The sequence below is a fragment of the Hydra viridissima genome, unplaced genomic scaffold (assembly GCF_058129835.1).
Source record: "Hydra viridissima isolate aposymbiotic clone 2 unplaced genomic scaffold, HvirCarnegie_v1 scaffold_1, whole genome shotgun sequence".
NCBI classification, from domain to species: Eukaryota; Metazoa; Cnidaria; class Hydrozoa; order Anthoathecata; family Hydridae; genus Hydra; species Hydra viridissima.
Window position 1 is genome coordinate 3,371,592 of NW_028324300.1, and position 14,216 is coordinate 3,385,807.

General features: G+C 27.7%; 1 protein-coding gene across 1 annotated transcript; it reads right to left on the minus strand.

Moving 5' to 3' along the window:
- Window positions 1-882: 882 nt before the first annotated feature.
- On the minus strand, window positions 883-11,968 carry LOC149892925 (uncharacterized). Its single transcript, XM_090094562.1, has 9 exons — window positions 11,695-11,968; window positions 5,901-5,948; window positions 5,230-5,289; window positions 2,426-2,494; window positions 2,222-2,296; window positions 1,929-2,057; window positions 1,560-1,766; window positions 1,282-1,395; window positions 883-1,177 (listed from the first exon to the last, which is right to left on the minus strand). The coding sequence occupies exons 1-9, from the start codon at window positions 11,831-11,833 to the stop codon at window positions 1,050-1,052; spliced, it is 969 nt and encodes a 322-aa protein (XP_089950688.1). The 5' UTR covers window positions 11,834-11,968; the 3' UTR covers window positions 883-1,049.
- Window positions 11,969-14,216: the final 2,248 nt, after the last annotated feature.

Sequence of the window (14,216 nt, forward strand, 5' to 3'; positions counted from 1 at the left end):
TATACTTTTGAGTACTCATTAAACAAAAAGACAGTTCTGTTTAATTATTACCTTCAAACTCCAATTTGTCACGTGTTCAGTTTAGTCCACATCCGTAAACTCTCATCACCTTCTTAAGAAATATGCAAAGTAGATTTATTGGACAAAAGAGCGCATTTATCAAGTAACCTGATGTTTTTTGACAAGTTAAGAGTAATTATACTAACTTACGTAAGGTCAACTAAACCTCTTGAATAGCGACTTTTATGTATTGGTTGCAGAATACGAATAGTATTTACCGATAAACAGAGGACTAGTTGTTAAAACTTATATTGAAAACTCCTAATTAAGCTTTTTTTTTTCCAATTATATATGATTATTAGTAAATAGTTACTAAGAACATAAAAGCAATCAGTAGACCACACCTATTTTTTACTGACAAACAAGATGTTATTGCTTGTTAAAAAACTGTAACGAAAGAGCTTAACATCTTCATACTTTACCTGCAAGCAATTGTTAAGTAGGATCTTAAACTGCTTTTGTTTTTATATATTTAGTGTAAAAAAAAAGCCTTTGCACAAAATTAAAGCCCGAAAAAAGGTATCAGTTGTTTCCAACATAACGACAAAAATCAAAATCACTTGATTCATTGAAACAATAATTGTTTCAATGAGTTATTGGTAGCTTGACACATTTTTTCATATTCGTTGAGTTCCTATATGGCTTCAATAACGTTCCTTGGGGAAATTCAAACAAACAGTTTACTAAATGCAATGTATTTTTGACGAGGTTTTGGATCTCGTACGTAGTTTAAATGACACATCAATAAAAAAATATATATTATTAGAAAAAAGTAGACATTTCAGGAAGGAAATGTGTTGTTTTAAATAAAAGAAGCTCTCATGCTTTTAATGAAACAAACTTTCGAAATATGATATTTACAGATAATCGGAGAAATAATAAATAACAAAAAAAATTAATCATTCTGGGTCTTTTTTTACAATTGCTCGTTAAATATGGGATTAACAGTTACACGAGAAAAAGAAAATAGTTTAGTTTTAAACACCGACTTAACAAAAGTTGCATGTTTTAGGGCAATAGTGTTGCATAATGTCTTTCTTCGTGTCACACCATTTTAATTCGTTCTTCCAAAATTTGCAATAGAAAACTTGCTTAGGATCATCTTTGCAATCTTCACCTATAAACAGAACAGAATTTTTTTTTTTAATTTATTATAAACAGTTAAGAAATATTTTGATTTTCTGATTTGAAAAACTTAGTCGACACTATTGTGCTACTCACTGCAGAAATTACAGACTTTTGGACAGTATTTCCTCATAAAAACACCGGGAGCTTGAACACTTGTACACTCATCTTTGAACATTACACATGCATTTGGGTATTCATTTTTACATTCTATGGTAGAATGAAAAAGAGAAATAACATATTTATATATGTTTCACTTATGTTGCATTTGATAAAATAAAACAAAAACCCTAAATAAAATATTAATAGCATTGCAGTTATTTGTGCTGTGGAAAAAAGAAAAAAACTTATAAAAACACCAATATTTTATTTACCGGGACAGTTTTTCCCTTCAAAATCTAACTTTGTTGTTTCTTTATCCCAGCAACAACCAAATTGACTTTGAGAACATTTTGGAGGAGCTTCAGCACGACACATGCCACATGTTTTTGGACAAAATTTTGGCAAACGTATATCAGTCAAACAGCGAGATTCCATTTGATTACAGTTAGGAAGTTTATCTGCACATTCAGCTTCTTCAACTAAATATTTTAAAACATTTTTACTTGAATAAACATAACAAATAATTAAAATTGATGTAGATTATGATGAGGTCAATTTCAGCTTATACATATCAATGACATAGTACATTAAGCAGTACATCATTGATATATAAAATTTGTCCAAAGTTCTCAAATACTTACTAAAAATTGCACCTTCATGACAAAAATTACAAGATTTTCGACATCTTTTAATCATTGTTGGTTTGTATTCATCTTTATCACAAAATTTCTTAAGAGGTTCACACTCAACTAAATCTTCACACTTTTTATCTGCTCAAAAAAAAAATATTAGATAACCTTAGAAGTTGAAATTTATTGAACTTAATCATAATTTGTCAGCTGCAGGAATAGTTACTTATTGCAATAATATTTATTAATTAACAAAATTAACAACTATAACATTCATAGAACTGAGTATTATTGAAAAAACAAACCATCAATTTCCCGCTTCGGAATTGCATCAGCCATTTCCTTATCCATTAAAGATAGAGTATATGCCCACATTGCATCTTAGAAAATAAGAAAGAAAATATATGGACTAATAGATAATAACTCTGGAATATAAATACCATTGAATATTTGTCTTTAAACCATCATAATTTTTAAAGAATTTAAAATTGAAGCAAAAAATATTTTACCTTCTGAACTATCTGACTTCTTTTTGCTATCAAAATCATCAACATTAATTTTAAAGTTTTCCTCTATACCTATTATTTAGAAAAATCATTATTCATTATCATGTTATGTAACTTTAGATACAATATACATACATACATACATACATACATACATACATACATACATACATATATACATGCATAAATATATATATATATATATATATATATATATATATATATATATATATATATATATATATATATATATATATATATATATATATATATACAGTAGCATGCAAAAGTTTACAAACAGTTAAAATTTTCTAGCTTTTTTGTCATAACTTTTTATCTTTTCACTGAAAATGAATGGAATTTTTAACAACTGTTCTTCTAAAGTAATTACATAATTTAGTCAAAAAAATGAAAATTTGTTACAGAAGGAAGAAATTCAAATTTTATTGAAAACATAATCGTGCAAAAGTTTATAAACAGCTGACCCATTAAAAAAAATCAAAATTTCAGTAAGAAAAACATTTTATTATTAAAACTAATTAACTGGAGATATATTTTACTTTAATTGAATTAAAAAAACTATGGGAAAGTCTAAGGAATTGTCACTAGAAAAGAAAAATTTAATAATACATACTGTAAAGAAGAAGATTCCTTATAAGCAAATTTCTGAGCTTTATAATGTGGCTAAATCAACAATTAGCGTACTAGATAGAGACCGTAAGACACTTGAAAACAAGTATTGTCATGGAAGGCCAAAGATAACTACAGAACATCAAGACAGAATTTTGGTAAGACAATCAAAACAAGATCCCTGCAAAAGTGCTGTCAAATTAAATGGTATTTTGAGCAAGAATTATGGTGTTAAGTGCACTGTAGATACTACAAAACTATGCCTGCGCCAGTATAATTTATTTGGTTGTTGCCACAGGATTACCAACAATATCATCATTCTCTGGATACTAAAGGTGTTTAAGTGAAATCCTGATTGATTTAGCATTCTTTAATTCAAAAGTTAAGTCTTGATTTGGTTTGAGTTTTTCAGTTGGCATCAGGGCTTAGACATTGCACTATTTCAGAAGTTTGAATTTTTATCACAACATACATTGCTTTTCACAACACTGGATATAATACAAATTGTGGAGATACACTGCCATGACTATTGTGGTCACATGGACAAAAATTAAGTTGAAGCTAGAAACCTGGGCACTCTCTTGGTTTGTTAGACCTACCAATAATATCATTTAGACAAGATTTCAGTTTAATGCTCCAATCAAGAAATGATGCCCAAGGATTTGTATTTTTTTTCTTTATACCTGTAAGTCAAAAGCAAACCATTTGAACATTCAATGGTATAACACACATGTAATTGTGTGTTACATGAACAAATTATAATGATTTTAAATACTTTCAACTGAAAACTATTTAACAAACTAGCAAGACTATACTAAAAGGTGTTTATAATATCTCAACAAAAATTGTCATGACTGCTGATATGTTTGTTTATGTCTGTTTGTAATACCTCAACAAACATTGTCATGACTGGTGATATCAAAATCAGCTTGCTTTTTGATTTTTGTAACATTCTCTACATTAGAGACTGTCAGAAAGGATTCATCAATCTTGGAATGTAAAGAGAATTTGGTGGTCTATAGTACAAGGTGAATATTTTGGCCAAAGTCAATTCCATCCATGATGATGGAAAGGTAACCATAGGAGCTCTCTACCAATTTTTCTATTTAAAAGTACAAACATACCATTTAAATCTTGTAGAGTTTTCACAACTCTACAAGATTTTTTATTGCATTGGATTCATTATGGTCTATCCCAGATGCTAATTTCAAGACACCAAAAAACAAGCTCAGATAGCCAATTAGCATTTCCAACTCCAAAGGTCTCTGGAAGGAATTTTACATCCCAAGGAACCAGCAGTGGAAAGCCAGTTATAAATTTAGACATGATTGCTTCAGCTTGCTCTTTACTGAACATGGTGAATATTTACAGTGAATTGGACTAAAAGGTAATATAAATTCATCTAGTACTAGTTTCTAGTTGAAATAAAGAGCCAAAATTTTGTTTAAACTTTATCTTCACTGCCCCTGGTAACATTTCCTCATCACCTTGATGGAGAAAAGTTACTAGGGACATAATACAAACAGTTTCATTCAAATATGTCTGTCACACTTTTTTTTTAATCGAATCTAAGCTCTTTGATATCTTTTAACTAAAAATACACACACACACACACACACACACACACACACACACACACACACACACACACACACACACACACACATATATATATATGATTATTTTTATATATGTAGTAAGGTTTATAGTAAAAAAAAAAAAAACATCTTGAAACTTGGTACGCATGTGGTGAGTCTCTAATCAAAAACTTATGAACGCTAAATGGTGAGATTCTGTTGACTGAAAGCAAAGAAGAACACGATGGGAAAACAAAAAGTAGCACTGAAGGTGCCATTTACCAAGCAAGTTTTATTTAGATTTGCTGTATATTTTACATGTTAAAATGCACATATCTTAGATAAAAAAAAAATTACTTTCTCACATTCAATACATTCAAATGTAAAAAAATGGTGGGTGATTACTGGCCTGTATTTGTGTGTATTTGAATACATAGAGGTTTAGTTTATTTATATTTTATAAAAATCAGAGGATATGATTTTAGCATTTCCAGCTATATAGCTAAATATACTTAAATATATAATATACTAAAAAATAAACAACAAAAAATGCTCTTTTTTTTTTTTTTAAAAAAAAAAAAAAAGAATAGTTAAAAATACTTTTTTTTGTAAATCCAATTTCTTTCTTGAGTTCCTCAACTAATTCATCAGTAGTCATATCTAAATATAAATTGTTTGGTTTTTGCTGCAACAAAGTCCAACTTTAAAGTGTAAGACAATTATTGATGTTTTTGGTAAATATATATATCATCAATCTATTGCGATATTGCATTCTCAACAATATAACACAAATTTCATATAGCCAAAATATTTTCACATTTTTCCCAGCATTCTACATGTTTATTAAGGACTTGTAGCTTAAAATTATATTATAGACAACTGAATTTAAAATTTTGATGTTACAAGACTATTGAATTTTATATCTTTTTATGTGAACTCTAAATCCACTGACTTTTCTATATAAGTTGTTCTAATTATGTTTTATTATAAAACAAACACAACTAAGTTCTGTATAAAAGCTTATTGAAATGGTATTAACTAATTGAAAAAATCAGCTAGCACATATTGAAAAAATTTGACTTAGTATTTAATATTGAGGGTGCAATTTCACGTCATGTAATAAAGAAATGTTAATTTTTAAGAGTTAAAACTTAATATAGGCAAGATCTCAAACACATACAAAAGTTAAAAATAAAACTTCTTTAAAATTGTAATTGAAGTAAAAAAAAATACTGAATAAGAAATCACCAAGTTATTTACGAAATATCTACCTTTAAGTGATTTTTTAGCAGCATCCTTCAAGTTAGCAAATTTCAGTTCTAGAAAATAAACATATATGTATGCATGTGTCATTTATATATAAACTCATTTTTATAAGCTTAGGTTAACAAATTTATATAAGAATATCATTTTGTTTCAACGTTAAAGAGTTCTCTTTTGATAAACTTTAGAAAATTCAACTTTAGTATGATTAGGAGGTTCATTAATATTCGCTATCATTCGTCAAAAATCGAATGCTTACCGAAAGGAGATTTAATATTTTATTTGTAAATCCGCTATACCGCGCAATTTACTGAGCTAAGAGAAATAACTCAGCTAAATTAAATGGCGACTTTAGGTCAGCTTACCCTAATCAAATAATAAACATTTTTAAATACAGTTATTCAAGTAATAATGCAAGTTATTCGAATAATGATAGATATGTCTTTTTTATGATACTAATTTTTCTTATAATGAAAAGGCCCGTGACGAATCTTATCTTCACATTTGGGTGTAGTAAAGGCGAGTCAGCAAAATTTTTATTGAAAATACAGCAAAATTCTTTATTCTGATAATCTTTGATGTTAGATAAAATAAGATAAATCAAATCTTACTTTTTGTTTAGTAAAACTACTTCTGCTTCTGTTGAAAAATAATTGTTCTTTTGAAAAAAATGTCAACTTAAAAAGGATTCAAGTTTTGTAAAAAAGCTTTGAACTTTATTGCGATTTCGCTGAGTCATTTCGCTTCAAATTTCATTAAAGTTACAAAATATCCTTCACTCGGACATAATTCTAAATCAAATGGACTAGAACTTTTACAAAACGTAAATATTTTCCACTTGTTAAGTAGAAAATGTAAATATATTCCACTTGTTAAGTAGAAGGACTTAAAAGTCTAAAATGCTGGCAGTTGTCGCTATTTTCTTGTAGTTTCTTGATAACTTTTCTATTGTATAAATGTCTTTATATTAGTTAATATAGTTCCAGCATAAAGAAAAGCCCAACTTAACAAATAGGATTCAAGAACTTGAGATTTTACCGGTCTTGGAAATTAAAGCTAAAATTAACTTTATGAGGTATGCCGGAATTTCTACCTAAATGATTTTTTTTTAAATGTTGTGTGCGATGTAGTTGATTACAAACCAAGAAACCTCGTAACGTTTAAAGATATTTTGGCTTTTCTGTCAGTAGTATATGTCAATTTAAATATTTATTCTTATATAAGCCTTTGTTGCAGCTTCAATATAGTATATTTTTGGAAGATGTTCTGCCGCCATTATTTAATGAAATGTTCATGTACTAAAAACATTGAATACACGATGTTATTAAGATGAAAGACCCTATTAAAATCAATTAATTTGAAATTTATGATGAAATGAGATTCTTAAAAGGTTATAGTTCTGCAGCCCGATATGAAGCTGGTCAGCAAAAGGGAGAAAATAGTTTGTGCTGAATTTGTGACATTTATGCTAAAGCATTCTAGCTATTCATATTCATTACATAGAACTTCCAACGGTTCAAAGTATTTACAGGAAAAAGGCTTTCTTAAGGAACCCAGCAAGCACACAACGTTGAAACTACGTTGAAATAACGTTGATCAACGTCGATCAACTTTATTTCAACGTTGTTTCAACGTTGTGTGCTTGCTGAGAATAGTCAAAGAAAAAAGTCATGGTAATGATTAAGCTTTACTCACGTTTAAAAAAAATGAAATCTTAAGTGAGATAAATCAATTAATGAAGATGAATAAAAAAAAAGTCGGACTTAAAATTAACAACAACCATGCATGGTATTTAAAGAACTTTAGAAACTGGTTTATCAAAACACGAGTTATTAATTGAACCTCTTCATGATGCTCTTAACCACATAAAAAATCTTCAACAGAACACCATGTTTGTATAAAAAAAAAAAGAAAAAAAATTGAAACATGAAAATGAAGCAGTTAATGAACTTTTATTTGAGCTATTGTGATATTTAATCATGTAGCATTGATTATGGAAAACCTTTGAGAAAATTTGAATGTTTTAACGATGTGAAAATTTTACATTAAATATTTGCTCTGTTTAGTTTCACATACTCATGGCCAATTAAGAATTGTCTCTGGTAGAGTTACAAATACTGAAAAATTAGAGAGACAGTGACACTTTAATAGAACCTTAAATGGAACCATCAGCCATCTTGTTTCAAAACTATTGATAAAGATATAAGTTACAAGTAAAAAAAGAAATACAAGTATAAATAAATATAAAGATAAAAGTATCAAACAAGTTAATTAATAACTTTAATTAAACTTTCTCAATAGATTTGTCAATTTCAAAGTTATACAAAGTAATTCAACCAAAATCAAATATTACTATATTGTTTAAAATGATAAGAAATTAACTAAACAAGTATCAGACAATACTAGAAAAACTAGCTCTACCACTGCATCTACTACCTTATCTTGATTTGTTTTTTCAATATTTTGTTTGGCATTATACTAAGTCATATTTATATATAAATGTAATAATGGTGAATACAATATTTTGTTATTAAATATTGATATACATTTTATGATTAAATAAAATTATCTTTAAATAAAGAAAAAAAAAAGTTAAAAGATTTAGTTTGGCAATTTTTTATAATATATTACATCAAATTATACAACATATAAGGTGATTGTATAATAAAAGTATTGATATGCATTTTTTGTTTTAATTTTTAAAAATTAGCTCGCGTTCGCACCAAGTGCTTTGCCCAAACAAACATTTTCTCTAATAACCATTTAATGGTATATCATGCAGACCAGATTTCTTCAGGGAACATCTCATTTCTTAAAATTATTAACCGACTCACTGTCATTTCTTGAAAATCACCTCGAATACACTAAGATCAAGGGACCACCAGGTCAATGCTTTAACTAAATTAATTTTTTTAACAATTTTGCGAGGAAGATAAAAATATTCGGGTTTTTTTTATTTCTTGTACAAAACATTAATCTCTCCGAAAAATTTAAATATTTCGCTTAAATGTGAAAAAAAATCAGTATAATTTCATAGTATAGTTGCTTTTTTTATTTTGTAAAGTGTACTGTAGTATAAAATTAACAAAATATTTAATTATTTTTCTTTAAATTTGTACAAAATTTCGTAAAAATTCTAGTTGATAACACAAAACAAAAAATATGAATGGAAAATGTTCACGTGAAGAGTATTACAAAATATTTAGCATAAACCCTTGATTAACCCCCCTTTTAATTAGTAACTGCCCTAATTTTATCATAGCAAAAGATCTACCGGGAGCCTAATCTGGGGATTTACGGTTTTGCAAGTACAACGGCTTATGCCTCAAATTCAATGAGCTTTGAAACATTCATAATAAAAATCTCATTAAGAAATTTCTCGCTTATATAGTGTAATTTTCCAGCATTATTTTTTAAAAAAATCACAATGTTGTTCTTTTAATAGGAGGAAATTATTCATAAGTATGTCGACTTACATTTTTCTGTTTCCATATCATAGTAAGCGCGTTGCTACAAAAGTTTATTATGAAAAAAGGAAAATAAAGAATGAAAACAAGAAAAAAAGTTGCTTCATTGGCAACTGCAGTTTTGATTGACAAATTTGTTACAAAAAAAAAAAGTAAAATGTACACACTTAGACTTTGCATATAAATTACAGTATAACTCTAAATAACCACTATTCTAAAGTGTAAAAATTTGCTCAAAGGAGAGTTTAAGATTTTTATTGGTTCAGACTGATTGTAATACTAAGATTTTGTTAATTTTAAAAGGGTAATATTAATAATGTAATATTGTAATAATATAAAATAATAATGATAATGTAATAATTTAAATAATAATTAAAATAATAATGTAATAATTTAAAAGGGTAATATTAATAATGTAATATTTAAAAGGGTAATAGTTATAATATTTAGAGGAAGTTGCAAAAATAATCGCACCAACATAAAATTTCGGCATCTCTTGGGTTCTGAAAAAATTTTTTTTGTTTAGCTTCTTAATCATTTTCTTTGTTTCTTCATTCTTCGTTAATGATTGTTAAAATGGCCGATCAGAAATAATTAAAATTTTACAATAAACTAAGTCTGTTTCTTCGTTCTACATTATTGATCGTTAAAATGGCCGATCAGAAATATTTAAAATTTTACACTGAACTGAGCATGTTTAGAATACTGATATAGATAGTAATAAAAATTAAATAAGCTTTTAAAAATAGTTTTAAATGGGTATTTACAATAATGTGTATGGTAAATGTTTATTGAAAAAATAAACAGTGATATAGTTAAGATGAACAAACTTTTAATAGCCGTCATACATTTTTTGACGTTGATAAGCTAGTTGTCACACATTTGATATATAAGCGGTCAAACATCGTTTTTTTTACTAATGGTAAAAAACAAATAAAAAATGATTGCCAGGAAAGGCGTGTGTTTTTTAAATTTCTGATTTTTTTAAAAGAAAAGCTTTAGTACTCGGAAATTTATTAATATGATTTTGTTGTAATTATTTTTCAACTGTTTAATCTTCCATATTTTGTATGGAAAAAAGTCAAATTCTCTAGACTAAAGCTCCAATACTAGTGCCCAAACCACCGCTGTATATAATTAGTAATATAAATTATAATACAATATTTTGATTTGCTCTTCAATTGATATCTTTTTAATTCGATTGAGGCGCCAAGACAATCTTTTATTATCTGGGATGTCTCTTCTTTTGTTAGCTCAAACCCGGCTGGTTATTTATTACGCAAGTGACATGAGGTCAACAATTCCAAAAACAAACACACAAAAAGACAATGATATATTATGTATACTAGATGTCTGACTTCGATCCAAAAAATGAAGCCGTGGAAGCTGTTTCTAATTCGGGCAAAAACATGCATTTTTAACTTTTATTTCGCACGTCGGATACAGCTTTTGCCCTTATTACAAATGGCGAATTCAATTTGTAAACAAAAAAACGGCTTCACTTTTCGTCGAATAAAATCTCGAAAGTTAGACATCTAGTATATATAATATATCATTACAAAAGGAACGCTACTGAAATTAAGGGCTGGTTACAAACTAGTTGAAATTGTTTTCGATATGTTGATTAATACGGTTGTGATTAGTTTGACTCGTACTGCGTTTGATTTTGAAACTAATTGCACTCGCAGAAGACCTTTTAACAAAGAAAATATTACTTCTTTGTTTACTTTTTATAACAATTAATTGTTTTGGTTGATGGGATTGCAATTTTTGATAAATAGTAAGATCAGTCGAGCGTTTAAAATATTATTTAAAGATCCACCTTTTTTAGGATAAGTTTGTTTGTTCTTTTGAAACAAAAAAAAGTTTGATGGAATTTTATTGCGGTAATTACGACTGTTTTGAGCAAAAATATCGCAAGAGAGTTTGAGTGAAGCGTGAATATTTAACAAAAAAAATATTAAAAACGCAACCTATTCGATAACTTTTCAGATGGAGTTTCTTGAAAAAGAAACTCTTTATATTTAGTCGTTTACTAAATTAAATTTTTTTTTACAATCTATCAGTTAGAAAAAAAAAACTTTAACTTGTAACTCGATTATGATCGTCGAATCATTAAGAATGTTATCTAATAGGTTTCATTTTAAGTTCGTTTAGAACATTTTTTTTTTTTTAAATTACAGTACTTTTAAAGAAAGAGCTTTTTATGTCTCCCTGTTTATGTCAAGATTAGTTTATTTATTAAACCAAAGACGGAAAAAAACAGCTCCACTGATTGTAAAAAACAGAAAATCAATGAAAAAAACAACCAAATAAAGGAATTATTAAAAAAAACCTTCTTCCAATTTTTCCATTTCTTCTTTCATGAGAGAAGTATTTGCTGAATCAGCAACGAAAGTAAGTGCAAAAAATGCAAGTATCAACATCCAAAGGTTAGCCATAACTAGTATTACTTTATCTGATTTGTTCAACATCCAAAATGTAAAATGATTTTGAAATATTTTGACATTGAATAAATCCTCTCAGTCTGTTTGTTTTAACTATTTTAAAGAATACCTTATAAGGAGATGCAAAAACGACATAGGCTGCATGGTTTTTTTTTTTTTTTTTTTTTGTATTGATACAACGAAATATTTTTAACAGCGATTAACTGTAAATATGAGTAGCTAAATATTTGTTTAAATTCCTTACAATATGTTTTACAACTATTTTGATTCTGCGTTATTAAATAAAATTGATTAATCTAATTAAGAACTGATCTCATGATGATCTAAATAATCTCATGCCATTCAGCTGTCAAATCAGATTAGAATTCCTGACAAATATAAAATTTATGTCAAAATAAAACTCCAGGTGTCACTGAAAATTGCTACACCAAACTATTTAAAAAAAGAAAAAAACATGTGAAAGATTTTAAACATTTTATGAATTAACTACTAAATAGCATAAATATTGAACGTATATATATTTGCTTAATTCTTCATTTTCTCAACAAAGTATATGTGTGTATATTTTTTAAACTAAGTATATACAGGTGTACTTTTTAAATAGAGTTCGTAAAATTTTAGATTTGCTACTTGGATCTCATAGATTTGTTTTGTTTTTTCAGACTAAAAAGTTGAAAAAATATCCAGAAAGTAATCAATGTTGAACTTAGTAAATTTTTTAATTTTCCATTTTCGTCTATTTATTTTCACCAACTGTCCAAAAACTCGAAATAAAATATGTGATAGAAAAATTATTTTTATTCACGTCATTTTAAAAAATTAATAGTCGTTTAATTGCATTTTTGGATATTGCACCACAAATGACATCGTTTTGTTTGATGGTAAACCAACTTAGTGTAACGCCTTGAAGATTTGAAAGGGCTCAACAGCATTTTTTGATAAATTGCTTCTAAAAATTTTGGTTTGATAATCTGTTAAAACAGTTAAAAAGTATATTACTGCTGATTGAATCATTGAAATGCATTATTAAGTTATGATTAATAACATCATCATAAACGCAATTCTCATGGTTATTTACAATTTCAAATATGTTTTGTAAAGTTTGTGCATATATGTACGCCACTCTTAAACCAATTACTAGTGTCCGCACTCTTAACCAATTACTTGAGAAAGTTATTTCTTCATATAAGTAGCATTGTTCAAATTACAAAGCTTTGAGGTTGGTAGTCAAAAAAGAAATACTTTAAGGAACTCAAAGGAACTTCAAAAGATTGATTGATTTTTAAAGTATTTAACTGATAATCGTTTTTTGATGTCAAACAGTTCCAATATTTCCCCGACACAGGTCGAAGAAATATTGAAGTTCTTTTAAATCAAATGAATGAAAATCCGTACACGCGTAATCAGATTTTTATCCCTTTGATTTCAAGCACTTAATTAAAGATTATCTTAACTGATCTTAATATTATCTATCTGAGCCTATATCCACGTTACTCAGATTAGTAATATAGAATCGAGTCGCGGTTTTTAGACTTCATTCTTGGTTTTTGGTCAACCGCAACGAGAAAATGTGATTCAATGGCTGGCAAAATCGAGATAGTGGTTCATTATGCTTTGTAAAAATCCGAACGCTGATTAATTGTCCACAAGGAACTCCCGTAAATGTAAAATCTATCGGTGAATTATTGAAATCAAAAGAGAGATGTCACGAAATCGATTTCAATCATACATCTATAACAGTTTGTTAGAAATTCAAAAACCGATCTTTGATGCTCATAACTACTGTTATGGATTTCTACGGCCTACTATCTGTATCTTTGACTTAAAAATAGGCATTCATCAATTTCTATAATCCATTCTGGTCCTCCTTTAAATATGTGACTCAAAGAAAGCTCAAATAATCAATGACTTTCTCTGAATTTTTCAATGAATCTCTTTTTTTTATACACAATCCATGGCTTGAACTCAGTAGCGTAGTTTCATGACGCTAAGGAAGGGCAATGAGTGTGATGTAATAATGTCACAGAAGACAAAAAATCCTTATTGTAATATATAACAAATCATATTTTATACACATTACTGTTAATTTTTGGCGTTAACATTTTCGTTTTTTGCCTTGTTTCTTCATATTAATAGCTAATTCGAATTTTTTTGGTAAAAAAAAAGATTGAAGGAAAAGGTAATATAAATATCTCTTTAAGAATTTCAAGTATTCAAACGATTTAGCGTACTATTATCGGGGAGACGGGGGTGCATTGATCTCGGGGACGGTATGATTATTTAGCCTTACTATGAGTGACATTACAGCTAATTAGCATTTACACTGCCTGAAATCATTTATTTTTAATATTATTTTAAGAAATCTAAAACAAAATTTTTTAAAAAAAACATTATCATCAAATTATATATT

What these genes read in the sequence shown, in the direction of transcription:
- LOC149892925 (XM_090094562.1), bottom strand. Translation starts at nt 11,833, where the DNA reads ATGTTGAACAAATCAGATAAAGTAATACTAGTTATGGCTAACCTTTGG. An exon ending in AATGGAAAAATTGGAAGAAG is followed by an intron (nt 5,949 to 11,694) that starts GTTTTTTTTAAT and finishes TTTATTTTCTAG; the next exon opens with AACTGAAATTTGCTAACTTG. An exon ending in AATTGGATTTACAAAAAAAA is followed by an intron (nt 2,495 to 5,229) that starts GTATTTTTAACT and finishes TCTAAATAATAG; the next exon opens with GTATAGAGGAAAACTTTAAA.